We start from the raw sequence: 23,937 nt of genomic DNA, 5'->3' as shown, positions 1-23,937 counted from the left end.
CTGACGTTTTTATTGATACCATTTTCGGGCACATGACATTTTTTGATCGCTTTCTATTCTGATTTTTGAGAGACAGAATGAACAAAAAACAGCAATACAGGAATTACTTTCTATGGGTTTTTTTTATACCGTTCCGCGTGTGGTAAAATTGATAAGGCAGCTTTATTCTTCGGGCCAGTACGATTACAGCGATAGACAATTTATATCTTTCTAGGTTTTGGCGCTTTTGCACATTAAAAACTATTTTATAGGAAAAATAATTATTTTTGCATCGCTTTATAGATTTATTTATTATTATTAGATAATGTATGCAGAGGTAATCATTTTTATTGACATTCGTCTTTTTGATCGCGTTTTGTTGCAAATTTTGTTCAGCGATATGATAAAGCATTGTTTTTTGCCTCTTTTTTTTTTTTAATTACAGGGTTCACTGAAGGGGTTACTGTTAAAAATCGTTACTGCGCAAAAATATCTAATTAAGACTTAACCAGGTGCGTTGTTCTTAAAAGAAAAATGTCATGGTATTCTGATGAAAGTATAGTGGTTTATTGAATTATCCACCATTGCAGCAAAAACATAAAAGTAGATGAAACAGTAACGAACAGAGTGTCCATGTGTAAATATCAGCGCTTGTCTTGTTACTCATCTTTCCCAAGGTCCTGAATGGTAAAAGTCATCTGTCTGTGTGAAGTTCGAAGGTCATCATGGCTTCCATTATCAGCTGTTGTTCCTTCCTTGTTGGACATCCATGGAGAATGAATTGTAGGAAGGGAGGTGACCGTCCCACGTGACAAAAGCCCCCACACCCTCCTAAGAGACGTTTATATATGTCCAACACAGACCACGTGTTCTCTGTATATGGTGATAACTTATACTCTGAGCTACATACACAGAAATAGCTTTTGATAGTGTCAGCAATAAGCAAAGTGCTCAGTACAGGATAAAAATAAGAATAATTAATATTTAACAGTTACCTAGTGGAACAGTTTCATAGAGCGGGTTGTTAGACACGGCAATACCAAATATATGTACTTTTATTGTTTTATTTACATAAATAAATGTATTTCTTGGAAAAATATTTGTTTCTTTTTTTTGTTCTTTATTTGGGGATTTGTTTAAAAATATTTTTGCACTTTTTAGTATTTTTTTTTCCACTTTTTTACATTGTTCCAGAATGAGACATTACTGTATTTCATCCGATTGCTAATCTGATGCACTGCAATGCTTCTTCACTACATAGTATCACAGCAGCGCCTGACAGTCAGGGAAGTAGGCGTCTCAGGTCCTGCTCTGAGAAGGCACTGACACGCCACCTTCCCTGATGGACCCCGCGGATATATTGTGGCTGGGGGTTTCCATGGAGACCATCAGGACAACGCGATCGCAGGGAGCCCACTACTTGCGCGATGCTCCTCTATGTTGCTGTCTCTACTGACAGCGGCATCAGAGGGGTTAAATGACCGCGATCGATGCTAGCACTGATCGTGGGCATTGCTGTAAGGTGTCAGCTCTCCCATTGAGCTGACGCCCGCACCCGATCGTCGCGGCGCTCAGCGTCAGGCCACACGATTGTGGCGCCGTATATGTACTGCTGTTTGCAGGAACGCAGCTCCCGCAGAGCAGTATATATCCGGCGCATGTCAGGAAGGGGTTAAAGGGAATCTGTCAGTAGCATCTCAAAAAAGAACATTGTTTCCTATCTGCAGTTTGCTATAGATCACCTGGACATGCCAGGCCTGTTTTGCGGCATCAGGGTCAGAAAAGCTTTCCATCATTGATGGAACAAGGAATTTTTAATTTTATCAGCAAATTCTAAACGATAGGCCGGGGTCACACTTGTGAGTTCAATGTGAGAAACTCGCACGAGTCTCTCGCATCAATACCCGGTACTGCCGCCAGCACTCGGGACTGGAGCGTTCAGCTGCATGTATTTCTATGACGCTCCGGTCCCGAGTGCCGGCGGCAGTGCCGGGTATTGATGCGAGAGACTCGTGCGAGTTTCTCACATTTCACTCACAAGTGTGACCCCGGCCATAATGTCAGGACATCCGCCAAGGAGCTGAATCTCAAGACAACATGGGTTATGCAGCGAGACAATGACCCAAAGCACACAAGTCGTTCTGCAAAACAATGGCTAAGGAAGAACAAAGTTAAAATTTTGGAATGACCAAGTCATAATCCTGACCTTGATCCTATAGAAATATTGTGGAAGCCCTGAAGCGAACAGTTTATGGGAGAAAACCTATCAACATAACAGAGTTGAAGCTATTTTGTAGGGAGGAATAAGCTAAAATTCCTCCAAGATGATCTGCAGGACTAAGCAACAATTACCGGAAGCATTTAGATGCAGTAATTGCTGCACAAAGGGGATCGCACCAGATACTGAAAGCAAAGGGTCACATACTTTTACCACTCACAGACATGTGATATTGGATCATTTCTCTCATTTAAAAAATAGGTGGATCTCTTTATCTACTTTTAGGACTTGAAAGTCTGACGTGGTTTTAGGTCAAATATTTTGCCGAAATGTGGAAAATTCTGAAGTGTTCAAATTCTTTCATGCACCACTATATGTTGGACTCAGGACCTCCAGTTAGTCTTTACTTGTAGAACTACAATTCCCTATATGCATCACCTGAAGACATTGTGTCACGAATTAGAAGCGGGTTAGATGTGCTGTCCTGACCATTGAGTACAGCATGTGGGTTCCACTCTTGTACAACTTTACTGCCCTCTGCAGAGAGACCTCCTGATTGACAGAGAAGGATACACACATTATTCATGTTTTACACTGCTCTGGTAAAACAAAAGCAGAGTTCTGATTTGTTTTCTTTGGGCAACAATGACAGTTTTACTGTAATACACTTCTGATGAATAAGGCCTCCAAACATTATTCGGTACGAACCACACAAGGGAAATAGGGGCTGTTTTTTGTGGCCCACCCTGTACTGTGTTGTGTGGGTTATATAGTGATAGGCATTAGTAACGGGTGTGATGCACAGTGTACTGTGCCCCCTTAAAAAGTATTAGGAATTACAAAGTGGCACATTCCTCTCAGGGTGGCATGGAAAGAAAAATGAATACAGACTCAATTTTATGGGTACTTTATTCGGGTGAGGCACAAACTTGAATTTTACAAGATAACTAAAAAGTCTTCAGGACAGTCAACCAGGACCAAACAACTTCACCATTCTCTCTTGGTCATGATCCATTCTCTTTGGTTCCATCTTCCGAATCTCTCTCAATCTGTGTAACTCCCGAATCCCTCTACCCAACACTCACTCTCAGCAAGCCTGCCTTACATCGGCTATTTTACACTGTAGCGGCACTTTCTTCAGTGACAGTCAAAACTCCTCAATCTCTGGCCTCTTGGATGTGGTCTTGTTTTCTCTCATTTTTTTCTGTGCAGGAGGTCTTCACTCTCCTGCCCTTTCCTCACAGTTTCCTCTTTAAGACATTGTTGAAAGCCCCTCATATTCCCCAGCTTAGTCTCATTACAAGGCAGCCCCTTATCCTATACTGTGACTCTGGAACCTCCACTAACAAGAGTCGAAAGATGCTTCTACTTGTTAACCTCGGGTGGCTTACAAATTGACAATTACGGCCATCCCCTACTTAACATGTGTGAAGATCTCTAAACTGCCCACTGTACTGTAAGTGACCTCAAGTGGAGGGAATCCAGCCGTTACATACTCTGTGTCACAGGTATGCTCGAAAACTGACCCCACATTACACAATCAATCCAGTCTCTCCTTACACAAATTAGAAGATAAACTTGGCACACACGTTGTGAGATGCAGTGGAAAATTTTAATAAAGGAGAGTACATACAGCAGACGTTTCAGTCATAGTTTGACCTTCATCAATGTACTAAACAAAAGAAATAAAATAAAAATAGAAATAAAGTATATACATGACTATCTATACTGGGTCAAAATATATAAATAGTAAAAGCAGTTGATAACGGTAAGTAATGTTGATCAGTGGTACAAAAATCCCACAATACATAGTCGTTATAAGTCCAAACATCATAGAGCAATCCTAATGTGTGGAAATTGAGAAAAATGTGTAAGTGGTTTAGATACAGGAAAGAAATATATCTTGGTACCGTGTTAGCCAGTGGATAGAAAAATATTTAGAATTGAGAGTCCTCAGTGGTTGATACCTTTTAATGGCTAACTGAAAAGATGGTAACAAATTGCAAGCTTTCGAGACTACACAGGTCTCTTCATCAGGCACAGACTAAAAGAAATTCTGAAGAATCACATATTTATGCACAACTTAGTATAGGAAAAAAAAAAGGAGGGAAAAACCATGGATAAGCCAGGTGACATGTAGCAGAATTACCATGGGTGATAAACAGTTACGTCCATAAATATTGGGCCAATTATCTAAGAAGCTTGCAATTTGTTACCATCTTTTCAGTTGGCCATTAAAAGGTATCAACCACTGAGGACTCTCAATTCTAAATATTTTTCTAAGTGGTATAGATTCACTTAATGCGCCTAGTTGTGGCTAATAGAGGGTGATAGTAGCGCTGTTGAATAAAGGGAGGATAGTATAATAGAAAGTATGCACATACCCTCTCTTAGAGAAAACCTCATGTAATGGGTCATACGGGGTTAAACCTAAAATAAGGAGTGCACATTTTAAGGACCATGCTATAACGTGCATTGCATGTAAGTATATATAAAGCCGTCCTGGTGCTGTGAGCCACGCTACCGGAAATAGCCGACCGGAAGTGACGTAGTGGGTCAGGATGTAACCTGTAAACTGGTGTGCGTCCCATACTACCAATGGTGGGTGGAGCTATGCGTTCCACACTGGGAATGCGCACTAGAGGCAGGGGTGTGTTATGCTGAGAGTGCTGGGATACTCCCCTCGGCGTTTGGTACCTAGGAAGGTGCAGAGAGCATTCTGCTTTGCTGAAAGTGAAAGCGAAAGTAATCTATCTGTGCCCAGATGGAAAAGGTGCAGAGGAAGTGGTGCTCCTGGTGATAGAGATTAATACAGACGATTCTGAAAGAGAAATACATGTATTAGGCCTCAGGGTATAACCACAGTAATCACGACATGTAACTCAGTAAAGATCAAAGTGCATAACAATACATCAAGTATATTTGGCTACAGTCATATACAATTACGGCATAAAAGATTGAATGTCATATTCCTTGTTCAGGCCCACTGGAGCCAAGGTCTGAAGTTCATGTATCCAATATGCTTCTCTTTTTTTGAGGAGGTGTACCCTATCTCCCCCTCTCCGCAGTGGTGTGACCTGTTCGATCACTTGGAACTTTAACTGGGCGATAGTATGATTATGAGTTGCAAAGTGGCGTGGCTCACAGCACCAGGACGGCTTTATAAAGCGGTCCCTGGACACTCACCCCACAGCACAGGACAAGCGGTGGACACCGCGTCCAATCCAGTTTCCTCCCTCTGGTAAGATTTGCGCTGGAGCCATGCCAGCACCTTCGGTGCACATAGATATTTTTCCTAACAGGGATCACTTTCCTTTTTAACCCATAGTGCCGGATTAGCTCTTACCTTGGAGCGGCTATTCATCTCCTTTGGGGTATGTTTATTTCAAATGGGACTTACATGCAATGCACGTTATAGCATGGTCCCAAGAGATTCTCTTTTTGTATCTGGGTCCTTAAAATGTGCACTCCTTATTTTAGGTTTAACCCCGTATGACCCATTACATGAGGTTTTCTCTAAGAGAGGGTACGTGCATACTTTCTATTATACTATCCTCCCTTTATTCAACAGCGCTACTATCACCCTCTATTAGCCACAACTAGGCGCACTAAGTGAATCTATACCACTTACACATTTTTCTCAATTTCCACACGTTAGGATTGCTCTATAATGTTTGGACTTATAACGACTATGTATTGTGGGATTTTTGTACCACTGATCAACATTACTTACTGTTATCAACTGCTTTTACTATTTATATATTTTGACCCAGTATAGATAGTCATGTATATACTTTATTTTTATTTTATTTCTTTTGTTTAGTACATTGATGAAGGTCAAACTATGACCGAAACGTCTGCTGTATGTACTCTCCTTTATTAAAATTTTCCACTGCATCTCACAACGTGTGTGCTAAGTTTATCATCTAATAGTATATGATTTGGGCACCTACTTGAGCACCACATTACTTAGTTGTGCCTACGGTTACCATTTGTCTCCTTACACAAACACATGCGCTTAACCCATCATTCCCAAGACAGATAGTGTGCGTGGCTCCATGAAAACATGCATTGCACAACTGTACGAGGGGCGATCCAAAAGTAATGATAATCAGTTATTTCTATTGCACACATAAATTAAAATAAAATGTTTTCTTCTCTCTTAGGTACCCACTAGTTCAGGGAAAAAAAATTACTTAAATAGACCACGATTCCCGGGAGCTACATTCATTTGAATATGAACTGCTGAGGAGTGAACATCAAAATGGAAAAAAACGAGCTCAGAGCTGTCATCAAATACCTCTGCTTGAAAAAAAGTGACTACCAAAGACATACACAGCGACTTGGTGGAAACATTGGGGGACTCTTCTCCTCCATATTCCACAGTTGCACGCTGGGCCAAGGAATTTAAGCTGGGAAGAACATCGACGGAAAATAACCATCGTGAAGAACGCCCATCCACATCCCTCAATGAAGAAAACGTGAAAAAAGTTGAAGAAGTTGTATTGGCAGATCGAAGAGAGGGTCAAGATCAAGAATTTTTTTCGAAGGGAATTTTAAGTTTAGAAAAGAGATGGACTAAATGTATAGACTTGTTAGGAGACTATGTAGAAAAATAAATTTATTTTTTGACTATATTCATTGTGTTTAGTATTGATTATCATTACTTTTGGATCGCCGCTCGTATATCTCATAAAACACACAAAACTAAATAATAAAATAAGCATGTAAACAAATATATGATCAGGGCAGACAGCACAACAAAAAATATAAGGCAAGTGACATGCCTATCGTGGGGCCATTACCATTAGAAGAAACATGAACCAAGGGACATACCTATTGTAGGCCATTACCGTTAGAAGAAGCATAAACCAAGGGACATACCTATCGTGAGGCCATTACCTTTAGAAGAAACATAAACCAAGGGACATACCTATTGTAGGCCATTTCCGTTAGAAGAGGCATAAACCAAGGGACATACCTATCTGGGGCCATTACCATTAGAAGCATAAACCAAGGGACATACCTATCGTGGGGCCATTACCGTTAGAAGAAACATAAACCAAGGGACATACCTATTGTAGGCCATTTCCATTAGAAGAGGCATAAACCAAGGGACATACCTATCGTGGGGCCATTACCATTAGAAGCATAAACCAAGGGACATACCTATCGTGGGGCCATTACCATTAGAAGAAGCATAAACCAAGGGACATACCTATCGTAGGCCATTTCCGTTAGAAGAGTCATAAACCAAGGGACATACCTATCATGGGGCCATTACCATTAGAAGAACCATAAACCAAGGGACATACCTATTGTAGGCCATTACCGTTAGAAGAAACATAAACCAAGGGACATACCGTACCTATCGTAGGCCATTATTGTTAGAAGTGGAGAGAAAACTAGGAAAGAAGAAGCCCAAAAGGTTTAATATTACAGGTTTAAAAAGTCAATGCGTTTCAAGGTTCCACATGACCTCTTCATCAGGACAAAAAACAAAACAATAAAACAACAACGCCTTGACTTTTAAAACCTGTAATATTAAACTTTTTGGATGTTACCTCTGCCTTGAGTGATATCAACAGCGCAAGTGAAATACACCACCGGCTTACACATCTATTATCGATAAAAGAAACATAAACCAAGTGGTTGAGCTACAAATCCGAGAGGGAGTTATGAATTAAAAATGTACAGGGCCAGACTCTAGTCATGAGACGAGTATCTAGATTTGTCTTGTTCCACCCCAAACATATTACCTTCTTCACATTGATATACAGTGTGAGCAGCCATGAATTGGATGAGTCTAGACTTATACTTTCTTTACCGTAATTTTTATCACAGCTTCTTTTACTTCTTGATTCCTTAAGGTATAGATGATGGGATTCAAAAGAGGAGTCACCACAGAAGGGATGACAGAGACTATCTTGTTAAAGTTTAAGAAGTCGCCTTTGGTCGGCCTGATAAACATGAAAATGATTGTTCCGTAAAAAAGAATAACGACAAACAAATGAGAAGCAAATGTGGAGAAAGCTTTCCGCCTCCCTGATGCGGTAGGACATTTAATAACTGTCCGGGTGATACACAAATAGGAGATGACAATGAAAAGTAGACAACCAACAGATATGAAAAAAGTGGTGTAAAAAAACACATTCTCTGCACTTGACGTATCAGAGCAGGAAAGTCGAACCAAAGGGGCAAAATCACAATAATAGTGATTGATCCTATTTCCTCGGCAAAACGATAGAGTTGAAATCTTTAAATATGGACCAGCTGGTGCAATAAAGGCACAAACCCATGATCCTATAATGAGTACAGTACAAGAAGTAGGGCTCATGATGACTAAATACCTCAGAGGGTTACATATGGCGACATACCTATCGTAGGCCATTACTGTTAGAAGAAACATGTCTGTCGCGCCAAGAGAAAAATGAAGATAAAACTGGATCATGCAAGCAGCTAAAGAAATAGAATCTTCTTTTGTCTTAAGGGCCCATATTAATCTGGGAACTGTGGCAGATGGGTACCAGAGCTCAAGGAATGAGAGTCCACCGATGAAGAAGTACATGGGCTTGTGAAGACGTTTCTCAACCATCACTATAACAATGATGAAAATATTGGCAGCGATGGTGGCCACATAAATGGTGGATATAAGAAGAAAAAGGCAAAATCTTGTCTTCTCCTCCACAGAAAACCCTATGAGAATAAATTCAGTTACTACCGTCTGGTTACATTTTTGCTGTATTATCATGTCGATCTGCAAAAATTAACGAACACAAATTAGAAAATTTTTGGGTACATATTTATAAGTAATGTCAGTAAATTAAAGTGTAACTGCTGTTTTAGGTGACTTTAGAAAAAGTTGTCCCATGTGCACCTGAGGAATTACACTATTTTTGGCTATTATGTCCCCTTTGCAGGCTCAATTCATCGGAAACTGCAGCAGCTTTGTTTTCTGTAGTCTGCCTCCGTTCAGTTTTCCCAGCCTCCTTTCTCCATAGACTTTTATAAGCAGCAGCTGTAATCTGATCCCTCAGTGAAGAAAGAACTAATGACATAATTGAGTAATGTTTGAGCGTGAAAGATCAATGCAAAGGAGAAGAAGTAACTGATAAATGGAAGTAGAGATATTTTCTCTGTAGGATATATCTCAAAAAGTTTCTTATTTAAAAAAAAAAAAAAATATATATATATATATATATATATATATATATACAGTACAGACCAAAAGTTTGGACACACCTTCTCATTTAAAGATTTTTCTGTATTTTCATGACTATGAAAATTGTACATTCACACTGAAGGCATCAAAACTATGAATCTGGGGATTTATTATGATGGAATATAGGCTGAACTGGATGGACAAATGTCTTTTTTTCGGCCTTACTAGCTATGTTACTATGTTACTATGTTATGAATTAACACATGTGCAATTATATACTTAACAAAAAAGTGTGAAACAACTGAAATTATGTCTTATATTCTAGGTTCTTCAAAGTAGCCACCTTTTGCTTTGATGACTGTTTTGCACACTCTTGGCATTCTCTTGATGAGCTTCAAGAGGTAGTCACCAGAAATGGTCTTCCAACAATCTTGAAGGAGTTCCAAGAGATGCTTAGCACTTGTTGGCCCTTTTCCCTTCACTCTGCGGTCCAGCTCACCCCAAACCATCTCGATTGGGTTCAGGTTTGGTGACTGTGGAGGTCAGATCATCTGGCGTAGGACCCCATCACTCTCCATCTTGGTCAAATAGCCCTTACACAGCCTGGAGGTGTGTTTGGGGTCATTGTCCTGTTGAAAAATAAATGATGGTCCAACTAAACGCAAACCGGATGAAATAGCATGCCGCTGCAAGATGCTGTGGTAGCCATGCTGGTTCAGTATGCCTTCAATTTTGAATAAATCCCCAATAATCTCACCAGCAAAGCACCCCCACACCATCACACCTCCTCCTCCATGCTTCACGGTAGGAATCAGACATGTAGAGTCCATCCGTTCACCTTTTCTGCGTCACACAAAGACACGGTGGTTGGAACCAAAGATCTCAAATTTGGACTCATCAGATCAAAGCACAGATTTCCACTGGTCTAATGTCCATTCCTTGTGTTCTTTAGCCCAAACAAGTCTCTTCTGCTTGTTGCCTGTCCTTAGCAGTGGTTTCCTTGCAGCTATTTTACCATGAAGGCCTGAGGCACAAAGTCTCCTCTTAACAGTTGTTGTAGAGATGTGTCTTCTGCTAGAACTCTGTGTGGCATTGATCTGGTCTTTATCTGAGCTGCTGTTAACCTGTGATTTCTGAGGCTGGTGACTCGGATAAACTTATCCTCAGAAGCAGAGGTGACTCTTGGTCTTCCTTTCCTGGGGCGGTCCTCATGTGAGCCAGTTTCTTTGTGGCGCTTGATGGTTTTTGCCACTGCACTTGGGGACACTTTCAAAGTTTTACCAATTTTTCGGACTGACTGACCTTCATTTCTTAAAGTAATGATGGCCACTCGTTTTTCTTTTTTTAGCTGCTTTTTTCTTGCCATAATTCAAATTCTAACAGTCTATTCAGTAGGACTATCAGCTGTGTATCCACCAGACTTCTGCACAACACAACTGATGGTCCCAACCCCATTTATAAGGCAAGAAATCCCACTTATTAAGCCTGACAGGGCACACCTGTGAAGTGAAAACCATTTCCGATGACTACCTCTTGAAGCTCATCAAGAGAATGCCAAGAGCGTGCAAAGCAGTCATCAAGGCAAAAGATGGCTACTTTGAAAAAACTAGAATTTAAGACATAATTTCAGTTGTTTCACACTTTTTTGTTAAGTATATAATTCCACATGTGTTAATTCATAGCTTTAATGCCTTCAGTGTGAATGTACAATTTTCATAGTCATGAAAATACAGAAAAATCTTTAAATGAGAAGGTGTGTCCAAACTTTTGGCCTGTAATGTATGTATATATATATATACCGTATATACTCGAGTATAAGCCGACCCGAGTATAAGCCGACCCCCCTAATTTTGCCACAAAAAACTGGGAAAACTTATTGACTCGAGTATAAGCCTAGGGTGGAAATGCAGCATTTACCGGTGAATTTCAAAAATAAAAATAGATCATTATTTCCCCATTGCTGTGCCATATAGTGCTCTGCACCGTTCATATTTCCCCATAGGTGTGAACCATATAGTGCTCTGCACCGTTCATTGTGCCCCCTAGCTGTGCCATATACGGTGCTCTGCACCGTTCACTGTGCCCCATAGATGTGCCATATACGGTGCTCTGCACCGTTCACTGTGCCCCATAGCTGTGCCATATACGGTGCTCTGCACCGTTCACTGTGCCCCATAGCTGTGCTGTGCCATATACGGTGCTCTGCACCGTTCACTGTGCCCCATAGCTGTGCCATATACGGTGCTCTGCACCGTTCACTGTGCCCCATAGCTGTGCTGTGCCATATACGGTGCTCTGCACCGTTCACTGTGCCCCATACATAGCTGTGCTGTGCCATATACGGTGCTCTGCACCGTTCACTGTGCCCCATACATAGCTGTGCTGTGCCATATACGGTGCTCTGCACCGTTCACTGTGCCCCATACATAGCTGTGCTGTGCCATATACGGTGCTCTGCACCGTTCACTGTGCCCCATACATAGCTGTGCTGTGCCATATACGGTGCTCTGCACCGTTCACTGTGCCCCATAGCTGTGCTGTGCCATATACGGTGCTCTGCACCGTTCACTGTGCCCCATAGCTGTGCTGTGCCATATACGGTGCTCTGCACCGTTCACTGTGCCCCATAGCTGTGCTGTGCCATATACGGTGCTCTGCACCGTTCACTGTGCCCCATAGCTGTGCTGTGCCATATACGGTGCTCTGCACCGTTCACTGTGCCCCATAGCTGTGCTGTGCCATATATGGTGCTCTGCACCGTTCACTGTGCCCCATAGCTGTGCTGTGCCATATACGGTGCTCTGCACCGTTCACTGTGCCCCATAGCTGTGCTGTGCCATATACGGTGCTCTGCACCGTTCACTGTGCCCCATAGATGTTCCACATAAATTTGTGCCGCCGCTGCCGCAATAAAGAAAAAAAACCACATACTCACCTCCCTTGATTGCAGCTCCCGGCGTCTCGTTCCGGCGCCTCCATCTTCCCGGCGTCTCTGCTCTGACTGATCAGGCAGAGGGCGCCGCGCACACTGTATGCGTCATCGCGCCCTCTGCCTGAACAGTCAGAGAGCAGAGACGCCGGGAAGATGGAGGCGCCGGCCGGGAAGATGGATCGGCGCCCGGCGGCTGGAACGAGGACAGGTGAATATAACATACTCACCTAGTCCTGGCGATCCTCGCGCTGTCCCCTCCTGTCTTCGGTGCCGCAGCTTCTTTCTCTATCAGCGGTCACCAGCACCGCTGATTAGAGAAATGAATAAGCGGCTCCGCCCCTATGGGAGGTGGAGCCGCTTATTCATTTCTGTAATGAGCGGTCCCACGTGACCGCTGAAGAGCGGAAGAAACTGCAGCGCCGAAGCCCGTGGGACGGCAGGGACAGCGCGAGGATCGCTGGGACTAGGTAAGTATACCCCAGCGCCCTCAGCCCCTCACCCGCCGACCCCACCGCTACCGTGACTCGAGTATAAGCCGAGGGGGGCACTTTCAGCCCAAAAATTTGGGCTGAAAATCTCGGCTTATACTCGAGTATATACGGTATATATATACAGTATATATATATAGTTACTCCATAGGGAATCCATCACACATGATGGATATGATACTAATTTCAGTGATTTACATTCTGTGCAAATTCCTGGTTAAATATGAAGATATTTCATATCTCATGCAATTGACTCGGGTTTTCACAACCACATTTATATGTAATGGAAAATTACATTTTTGGTGTCTTTGCATATAGAAATCTTAAAGAGGTTGTCCATCCACTACTTTAACCCCTTTACCCCCAAGGGTGGTTTGCACGTTAATGACCGGGCCAATTTTTACAATTATGACCACTGTCCCTTTATGAGGTTATAACTCCGAAACGCTTCAACGGATCCTGGTGATTCTGACATTGTTTTCTCGTGACATATTGTACTTCATGATAGTGGTAAAATTTCTTTGATAGTACCTGCGTTTATTTGTGAAAAAAACGGAAATTTGGCGAAAATTTTGAAAATTTCGCAATTTTCAAACTTTGAATTTTTATGCAATTAAATCACAGAGATATGTCACACAAAATACTTAATAAGTAACATTTCCCACATGTCTCCTTTACATCAGCATAATTTTGGAACCAATTTTTTTTTTTGTTAGGGAGTTATAAGGGTTAAAAGTTGACCAGCAATTTCTCATTTTTACAACACCATTTTTTTTTAGGGACCACGTCTCATTTGAAGTCATTTTGAGGGGTCTATATGATAGAAAATGCCCAAGTGTGACACCATTCTAAAAACTACACCCCTCAAGGTGCTCAAAACCACATTCAAGAAGTTTATTAACCCTTCAGGTGTTTAATAGGAATTTTTGGAATGTTTAAATAAAAATGAACATTTAACTTTTTTACACAAAAAATTTACTTCAGCTCCAATTTGTTTTATTTTACCAAGGGTAACAGGAGAAATTGGACCCAAAAAGTTGTTGTCCAATTTGTCCTGAGTACGCTGATACCCCATATGTGGCAGTAAACCACTGTTTGGGCGCATGGGAGAGCTCGGAAGGGAAGGAGCGCTATTTGACTTTTCAATGCAAAATTGACAGGAATTGAGATGGGACGCCATGTTGCGTTTGGAGAGCCACTGATGTGCCTAAACATTGAAACCCCCCACAAGTGACACCATTTTGGAAAGTAGACCCCCTAAGGAACTTATCTGGATGTGTGGTGAGCACTTTGACCCACCAAGTGCTTCACAGAAGTTTATAATGCAGAACCGTAAAAATAAAAAATCATATTTTTTCACAAAAATTATATTTTTGCCCCCAATTTTTTATTTTTCCAAGGGTAAGAGAAGAAATTGGACCTCAAAAGTTGTTGTCCAATTTGTCCTGAGTACGCTGATACCCCATATGTGGCAGTAAACCACTGTTTGGGCGCATGGGAGAGCTCGGAAGGGAAGGAGCGCAGTTTGACTTTTCAATGAAAAATTGACAGAAATTGAGATGGGACGCCATGTTGCGTTTGGAGAGCCACTGATGTGCCTAAACATTGAAACCCCCCACAAGTGACACCATTTTGGAAAGTAGACCCCCTAAGGAACTTATCTAGAGGTGTGGTGAGCACTTTGACCCACCAAGTGCTTCACAGAAGTTTATAATGCAGAACCGTAAAAATAAAAAATCATATTTTTTCACAAAAATTATATTTTTGCCCCCAATTTTTTATTTTTCCAAGGGTAAGAGAAGAAATTGGACCTCAAAAGTTGTTGTCCAATTTGTCCCGAGTACGCTGATACCCCATATGTGGCAGTAAACCACTGTTTGGGCGCATTGGAGAGCTCGGAAGGGAAGGAGCGCCGTTTGACTTTTCAATGAAAAATTGACAGAAATTGAGATGGGACGCCATGTTGCGTTTGGAGAGCCACTGATGTGCCTAAACATTGAAACCCCCCACAAGTGACACCATTTTGGAAAGTAGACCCCCTAAGGAACTTATCTAGAGGTGTGGTGAGCACTTTGACCCACCAAGTGCTTCACAGAAGTTTATAATGCAGAACCGTAAAAATAAAAAATCATATTTTTTCACAAAAATTATATTTTTGCCCCCAATTTTTTATTTTTCCAAGGGTAAGAGAAGAAATTGGACCTCAAAAGTTGTTGTCCAATTTGTCCCGAGTACGCTGATACCCCATATGTGGCAGTAAACCACTGTTTGGGCGCATTGGAGAGCTCGGAAGGGAAGGAGCGCCGTTTGACTTTTCAATGCAAAATTGACAGGAATTGAGATGGGACGCCATGTTGCGTTTGGAGAGCCACTGATGTGCCTAAACATTGAAACCCCCCACAAGTGACACCATTTTGGAAAGTAGACCCCCTAAGGAACTTATCTGGATGTGTGGTGAGCACTTTGACCCACCAAGGGCTTCACAGAAGTTTATAATGCAGAGCCATAAAAATAAAACAAATTTTTTTTCCCACAAAAATTATTTTTTAGCCCCCAGTTTTGTATTTTCCCTAGGGTAACAGGAGAAATTGGACCCCAAAAGTTGTTGTCCAATTTGTCCTGAGTACGCTGATACCCCATATGTGGGGGGGAACCACCGTTTGGGCGCATGGGAGGGTTCGGAAGGGAAGGAGCGCCATTTGGAATGCAGATTTAGATGGAATGGTCTGCAGGCGTCACATTGCGTTTGCAGAGCCCCTAATGTACCTAAACAGTAGAAACCCCCCACAAGTGACACCATTTTGGAAAGTAGACCCCCTAAGGAACTCATCTTGATGTGTTGTGAGAGCTTTGAACCCCCAAGTATTTCACTACAGTTTATAACGCAGAGCCATGCAAATAAAAAATATTTTTTTTTCCACAAAAATTATATTTTAGCCCCCAGTTTTGTATTTTTCCAAGGTTAGCAGGAGAAATTGGACCCTAAATGTTGTTGTCCAATTTGTCCTGATTACGCTGATACCCGATATGTGGGGGGGAACCACCGTTTGGGCGCATGGGAGGGCTCGGAAGGGAAGGAGCATCATTTGGAATGCAGACTTAGATGGATTGGTCTGCAGGCGTCACATTGCGTTTGCAGAGCCCCTAATGTACCTAAACAGTAGAAACCCCCCACAAGTGACCCCATATTGGAAACTAGACCCCTCAATGAACTTATCTAGATGTGTTGTGAGAACTTTGAACCCCCAACTGTTTCACTACAGTTTATAACGCAGAGCCGTGAAAATAAAAAATCTTTTTGTTTTCCCACAAAAATTATTTTTTAGCCCCCAGTTTTGTATTTTCCCAAGGGTAACAGGAGAAATTGGTCCACAAAAGTTGTTGTCCAATTTGTCCTGAGTACGCTGATACCCCATATGTTGGGGTAAACCCCTGTTTGGGCACACAGGAGAGCTCGGAAGGGAAGGAGCACTGTTTTACTTTTTCAACGCAGAATTGGCTGGAATTGAGATCGGACGCCATGTCGTGTTTGGAGAGCCCCTGATGTGCCGAAACAGTGGAAACCCCCCAATTATAACTGAAACCTTAATCTAAACACACCCCTAACCCTAATTCCAACGGTAACCCTAACCACACCTCTAACCCTGACACACCCCTAACCCTAATCCCAACCCTATTCCCAACTGTAAATGTAATCTAAACCCTAACCCTAACTTTAGCCCCAACCCTAACTGTAGCCCCAACCCTAACCCTAACCCTAGCCCTAACCCTAACCCTAGCCCTAACCCTAGCCCTAACCCTAGCCCTAACCCTAGCCCTAACCCTAGCCCTAGCCCTAACCCTAGCCCTAACCCTAGCCCTAGACCTAACCCTAGCCCTAACCCTAGCCCTAATGGGAAAATGGAAATAAATACATTTTTTTTTATTTTTCCCTAACTAAGGGGGTGATGAAGGGGGGTTTGATTTACTTTTATAGCGAGTTTTTTAGCGGATTTTTATGATTGGCAGCCGTCACACACTGAAAGACCCTTTTTATTGCAAAAAATATTTTTTGCAATACCACATTTTGAGAGCTATAATTTTTCCATATTTTGGTCCACAGAGTCATGTGAGGTCTTGTTTTTTGCGGGACGAGTTGACGTTTTTATTGAAAACATTTTTGGGCACGTGACATTTTTTTATCGCTTTTTATTCCGATTTTTGTGAGGAAGAATGACCAAAAGCCAGCTATTCATGAATTTCTATTGGGGGAGGCGTTTATACCGTTCCGCGTTTGGTAAAATTGATAAATCAGTTTTATTCTTCGGGTCAGTACGATTACAGCGATACCTCATTTATATCATTTTTTTATGGTTTGGTGCTTTTATACGATAAAAACTATTTTACAGAAAAAATAATTATTTTTGCATCGCTTTATTCTCAGGACTATAACTTTTTTATTTTTTTGCTGATGATGCTGTATGGCAGCTCTTTTTTTGCGGGACAATATGACGCTTTCAGCGGTACCATGGTTATGTTCGGCGGTATGATAATAAAGCGTTGTATTTTGCCTCGTTTTTTTTTTTTTTTCTTACGGTGTTTACTGAAGGGGTTAACTAGTGGGACAGTTTTATAGGTCGGGTCGTTACGGACGCGGCGATACTAAATATGTGTACTTTTATTGGTTTTTTTTTTTATTTAGATGAAGAAATGTATTTATGGGAATAATATTTTTTTTTTTTCATTATTTTGGAATATTTTTTTTTATTTTTTTTACACATTTGGAAAAAATTTTTTTTACTTTTTTACTTTGTCCCAGGGGGGGACATCACAGATCAGTGATCTGACAGTTTGCACAGCACTCTGTCAGATCACTGATCTGACATGCAGCGCTGCAGGCTTCACAGTGCCTGCTCTGAGCAGGCTCTGTGAAGCCACCTCCCTCCCTGCAGGACCCGGATCCGCGGCCATCTTGGATCCGGGGCTGGAGGGAGCAGGGAGGGAGGTGAGACCCTCGCAGCAACGCGATCACATCGCGTTGCTCCGGGGGTCTCAGGGAAGCCCGCAGGGAGCCCCCTCCCTGCGCGGTGCTTCCCTGCACCGCCGGCACATCGCGATCATCTTTGATCGCGGTGTGCCAGGGGTTAATGTGCCGGGGGCGGTCCGTGACCGCTCCTGGCACATAGTGCCGGATGTCAGCTGCGATAAGCAGCTGACACCCGGCCGCGATCGGCCGCGCTCCCCCCGTGAGCGCGGCCGATCGGCTATGACGTACTATCCCGTCCAGGGTCAGATAAGCCCAGGGCACCTCGACGGGATAGTACGTCTAAGGTCACAGAGGGGTTAACATTGATGACCTGTACACTGTAGGTCATCGATGTCTGATAGGTCAGGGTCAGGCACTCCCGCCGATAAAGTACTTTGGAACTTTTCCCTTTAAACAACAGGATTATATCCCTTTAATTCATGAATAATATAAACCATATGGTATAAGATGAATAAAGAAAAAAATGTTATTTTCTGTCATTTTTCAACTTAGAGCAACTAAAAAGAATGGAGCAGCTCGTCAACAATGTAGTCCTATGTGCAAAGCTCACTTGGGGTGGGTAAAGTTACCCCTCTAGAAGGGCCTTATGGGTAAAATATTGTATATCACTGGGTAAAAAAAATCACCAATTTCCTACTGTACTGGGGCTTCTGCTTTCTTTTCACAAGTTTGGTCAAATTAATTGATTTATACCATTGATGGCCGACAAGAACATCTACCAATGCCTGGCCTCTTTTGCTCTCATGAACAGAGGGTGTCTCAGTGATCACACCTCACCTATCATATGTTGCTTTTGGAGCTGCGGCACGTTATATTAAACGTGTCCAGTTGCATAACTATAGTCCAATAGGCAGGGCAGCCACTAGGAATTTCGGGGTACCGGACTAGTCAATGGCTGGATCTTCAAAACATATTTTCTCAGAACCACCAATATGTTTCTGAGAAAAAAATATGCATGGCTGCAATAGTATAGTGAGACTCATGACAGGTTCCCTTTTGTATAATTTCCCCAAAAGATTTAGAAGTTCTGTTAAAGATGTAAACTTCTGTTGAAAATTGCTGATACAGTTATATGAAAAAGTTTGGGCACCCCTATTAATCTTAAGCTTAATGTTTTCTAAAAATAGTTTTTTTGCAACAGCTATTTCAGTTTCATATATCTAATAACTGTTGGACACAGTAATGTTTCTGCCTTGAAATGAGGTTTATTGTACTAACAGAAAATGTGCAATCTGCATTCAAACAAAATTTGACAGGTGCATAAGTATGGGCACCCCAGCAGAAAAGTGACATTAATATTTAGTAGATCCTCCTTTTGCAAAAATAACAGCCTCTAGTCGCTTCCTGTAGCTTTTAATGAGTTCCTGGATCCTGGATGAAGGTATTTTTGACCATTCCTCTTTACAAAACAATTCCAGTTCAGTTAAGTTTGATGGTCGCCGAGCATGGACAGCCCTCTTCAAATGATCTCACAGATGTTCAGTGATATTCAGGTCTGGGGACTGGGATGGCCATTCCAGAACAGTGTAATTGTTCCTCTGCATGAATGCCTGAGTAGATTTGGAGCAGTGTTTTGGATCATTGTCTTGCTGAAAGATCCATCCCCTGCGTAACTTCAACTTTGTCACTGATTCATGAACATTATTGTCAAGAATCTGTTGATACTGAGAGGAATTCATGGGTCCCTCAACTTTAACAAGATTCCCGGTGCCAGCATTGGCCACACAGCCCCAAAGCATGATGGAACCTCCACCAAATTTTACTGTGGGTAGCAAGTGTTTTTCTTGGAATGCTGTGTTTTTTGGCTGCCATGCATAACGCCTTTTTGTATGACCAAACAACTTAATCTTGGTTTCATCAGTCCACAGGACCTTCTTCCAAAAAGAAATTGGCTTCTCCAAATGTGCTCTTGCATACCTCAGCCGACTCTGTGTGACGTGCTTGCAGAAACGGCTTCTTTCACATCACTCTCCCATACAGCTTCTCCTTGTGCAAAGTGCGTTGTATAGTTGACCGATGCACAGTGACACCATCTGCAGCAAGTTGATGCTGCAGCTCTCTGGAGGTGGTCTGAAGATTGTCCTTGACTGATCTCACCATTCTTCTTCTCTGCCTTTCTGATGTTTTTCTTGGCCTTCCACTTCTGGCCTTAACAAGAACTGTACCTGTGTTCTTCCATTTCCTTACTATGTTCCTCACAGTGGAAATTGACAGGTTAAATCTCTGAGACAGCTTTTTGTATCCTTCCCCTGAACAACTATGTTGAATAATCTTTGTTTTCAGATCATTAGACAGTTGTTTTGAGGAGCCCATGATGCCACTCTTCAGAGGAGATTCAAACAGGAGTACAACTTGCAAGTGGCCACTTTAAGTAGCTTTTCTCATGATTGCATACACCTGGCTATGAAGTTCAAAGATCAATGAGGTTAGAAAACCAAAAAAAGTGCTTTAGTAAGTCAGTATAAAGTAGGTAGGAGTATTTAAAACAAGAAAATGATAAGGGTGCCCATACTTATGCACCTGTCAAATTTTGTTTGAATGCAGATTGCACATTTTCTGTTAGTACAATAAACCTCATTTCAAGGCAGAAACATTACTGTGTCCAACAGTTATTAGATATATGAAACTGAAATAGCTGTTGCCAAAAAATCAATTTTTATAAAACATTAAGCTTAAGATTAATAGGGGTGCCCAAAACTTTTTCATATAACTGTATACATAAATGACTGATAAACATAATGAAACTTAATGAAAATGAAACTTTTGAAAATTGCTGGTATATAAATTACAAAAAAAAATTAATCTAAATGATAATTAAAACTTACTAGTCCTGATTCATTTGCGTTTTATTTTTTTGTCACTTTTCTTTTCTTTTTTTTAACTCTTGTGGTATTGTGGACACATTTTGCAGCAAATTCTTCAAAATGGCGCACCTGATCTAAGAATCTTGCTCAAAAACAAAAAAGTTCATTATTTTTGCCTTTCTCCTTCTGTGTGACTTTTTAGCACAAAAAGTCCCATGTTGCAAAATTAAGGTAAAAATTTCATGCATATATAAAATTAATCCAGGGGTGAAGTGGAGTAAGGCTGAGCAAAAATTCTGTGACTGTTCAAAAAGTCCCAATTTGATGAATCAGCCAAAAACATTTGGAATCTCCAAAACCCGACCAAAGTAACAAATATATGTAAAATAAAAAAAGTAAAAAAACACTAAAAAACAAGAAAAACAGGTGAACACATATAAAAGAGACTTTAAAAAAAAGAGTAAGGGGCAAATGAAAAAAAAGGCAAAAAAACTGCAAAAACTAGACAGAAAAAGGTGAGAATGCAATAATGAATAATAATAATCTTTATATAGCGCCAACATATTCCGCAGCGCTTTACAGCTTAACAGTTTCAAACACAACAGTCATAAGTAACAACGTTAACAATACAATAATTAAAGCAACACAAGATGACCCTGCTCGTGAGAGCTTACAATCTACAATGAGGAGGGGGAGATACAAAGTACAGGAGTGTATTTACAATGATGTGTTTACAATGATGGTCCAGCCATCTTCAGGGGGTGGGGGATGGAGGGAAGTAGTAAATGGGCTACACACACACAAACATAAAATGACTTTGATTAGTGAACATGACAGGCCGCTCTGAACAAATGTGTTTTAAGCGAGCGCCTAAAACTATGCAAATTGTGGATGGTCCTAATATCTTGGGGTAGAGCATTCCAGAGGATTGGCGCAGCACGGAGGAGTCTTGGAGTCGGGAGTGGGATGTACAGATTAGTGCAGAGGTTAGTCGAAAGTCGTTTGCAGAGCGCAGTGGTCGGTTAGGCCGATAGACCAAAATGAGGGATATTATCTATTTTCTCTATAAAGTGGGAGGCCAAGTCTTCAGCACAAATGTCTATGATAGGGGCTTGTGCTTTTGGCCTGAGGAGGGAGTGAAAGGTGTCAAAGTTTCTTGGAGTTGTTGGATAGTGAGGAGATCAGGGTGGTGAAGTAGGTCTGTTGGTTTAGCTGAAGGGCAGAATAGAAGGTCCTTAACATAAATTTGAAGTGTATGAAGTCTTCTGGTGTGCGTGTTTTCCTCCATAAGCGTTCAGCACTCCTAGAGCATCGCTGGAGAAATCGGGTTTGCGATGTGAGCCAGGGCTGTTTCACTCTGTGTCTGGAGGTTCTGAGGATGAGGGGAGCTACTTGGTCCAGGGTGCTTCTAAGAGTGTCATTGAAGTGATGTACAGCCAGATCAGGACAGGAAAAAGAGGAGATTGAGGACAATGATGAGTGTAGGGAGTCTGAAAGTGTATGAGGATTAATAGCATGTAGATTTCTGAATGTGTGGTAGGTAGGAGAGTGCTGGGGTGGGCGAGGAATTGTGAGTGTGAAGGAGAGAATGTTGTGGTCAGAGAGGGGAAGCGGTGAGTTATCTAGGTAGGAGATTGAACAGAGCCGGACAAAGACCAGGTCAAGGTGTTACCGTCTTTGTGTCTTTCAGAGGTTGAGAGCTGTGAGAGGCCTAGAGAAGTGGTTAGTGATAGAAGCTGGGATTAAGATATGGAAGTGGGGATGTTAGTGGGGATGTTGAAGTCTCCCAGGATAAGGGTTGGTAGTTCTGAGGATATGAAATGTGGCAGCCAGGCAGAGAAATGGTCCAGGAAGTGGGTGGGTGAGCCTGGGGGCCGGTATATGATCGCTACTCTGAGGGAGAGGGGACGAAAGAGCCGAAAGGTGTGGACCTCAAAAGAATGAATTAATGAAGCAACACCTCATTAGAAACAAAAATACCATAAAACAGTGCTACAGTGCAGTCATATAAGATGCTAAAAATAATATTATTGCAAACTGCATAAAGAAGTCACCACCATGGGGGAAAAAATATGCTGCCCTAAAGTGCAACAATAACAATGTAATGCTTGTTCTAAATAATAGGATCTAAATAGCAATGACCCAAAAGTTACAATTATATTACCAACTGGATGCACTATATGCAAACTGAGGACCCATTATCCTTATATACTATAGATTGGGTGGGTTTGATTCAAATTTCACATGTAAATTGTAATCTGCTTTAATGTTACAAATTATTATAGCCTTGCTGTTTAGAATTCTAACAAATTGTTGTGGAATTATAAAAGTGACATATAAAAGTGTGAATACTTACCTCTCTCAATGACAATATATCGGCCGCACCTCCACTGCAAAGGATCTTCAACGAGAGACGGGAGACTGATCACATGGACTTAAATATTTTGTAAAGTTTTTCTATTGCTTCGCATTTGATCATTTTAATTAATCCCATGACGGATTGCAAGAAAATAGGGAATAAACTAAAACAAGTAAACTCACTACTAGATGCCACTAACAAAACAAAGTATATTTTATAACATTACTGAGTAAGTTTAAAAGAAATGTCTACCAGCAATCATACATGTATGAGTTTTATTAGAGCTACCTGGCATGTCAGTGTTTAAAGGGAATCCTGATTCATGACATGTGTCACTTACTCAGCTGCTTGCTGCAGTTTTGATTCAAACTGTTTTTTTTTTTCAACTAGTTTTCTAACTACTGAGCTCTGTATAACCCCGCCCTCATCACTGATTGGCAGCAGTATGCACTGTGTATAGGCAGAAAGCTGCCAATCAGTGGTGGGGACGTGGTTAGACTACCTGGCAGCAAGTAAATGTATAGAGACAATTTAAGGGGAAGTACCTACAACGTCATTTAGACATACCCACATTGTGCTTCAGGAAAAACCAGGGACTATTTTCCTTAATGTGTTTTTTTCTGATGGATGTCACTTGTGGCAGCTTTCCCACCAACATTTTTTTTAATTTCACACATAACATAGTGATGGTGTCACGAAATACAACGATTCAACGGGGGTGGAGGGGTCGGTCAGCGGATGGCACAACACACAATGGGGTGGAAAAAGGGAGAGGAAGGCCCTACCGATAGGGAAATGAGGGATGGGCACCCCCTGAGCTCGTCCCTGAACTCCCCTAACACCATAAATGGGTCTTTCCCCCCACCACCAGCAGGAACCTCATCCCTCACTGTCACCTCACACTGCCCTTTCTAGTACACTGGCCGGCAAAGGTGCTAGCCTCACCACTGCAGATGGTACTGGATCGCC

The 23,937-nt window shown here is 41.7% G+C and overlaps 1 protein-coding gene across 1 annotated transcript; it reads right to left on the bottom strand.

Moving 5' to 3' along the window:
- Positions 1-4,742: 4,742 nt before the first annotated feature.
- Positions 4,743-22,988, bottom strand: LOC138667194 (olfactory receptor 6F1-like). Its single transcript, XM_069755487.1, has 3 exons — positions 22,966-22,988; positions 8,025-8,954; positions 4,743-5,018 (listed from the first exon to the last, which is right to left on the bottom strand). Exons 2-3 carry the CDS (start codon positions 8,946-8,948, stop codon positions 5,004-5,006), a joined length of 939 nt encoding a protein of 312 aa, XP_069611588.1. The 5' UTR covers positions 8,949-8,954; positions 22,966-22,988; the 3' UTR covers positions 4,743-5,003.
- Between the last annotated feature and the right edge of the window lie 949 nt (positions 22,989-23,937).

This window comes from Ranitomeya imitator, chromosome 2, assembly GCF_032444005.1.
Source record: "Ranitomeya imitator isolate aRanImi1 chromosome 2, aRanImi1.pri, whole genome shotgun sequence".
Taxonomy (NCBI): domain Eukaryota; kingdom Metazoa; phylum Chordata; class Amphibia; order Anura; family Dendrobatidae; genus Ranitomeya; species Ranitomeya imitator.
Note: the sequence above shows the minus strand (reverse complement) of the source record. Positions and strands in the feature narration are given on the sequence as shown.

Bases quoted from the DNA above. Each gene is read 5' to 3' on its own strand.
- LOC138667194 (XM_069755487.1), bottom strand. From the start codon at position 8,948: ATGATAATACAGCAAAAATGTAACCAGACGGTAGTAACTGAATTTATT.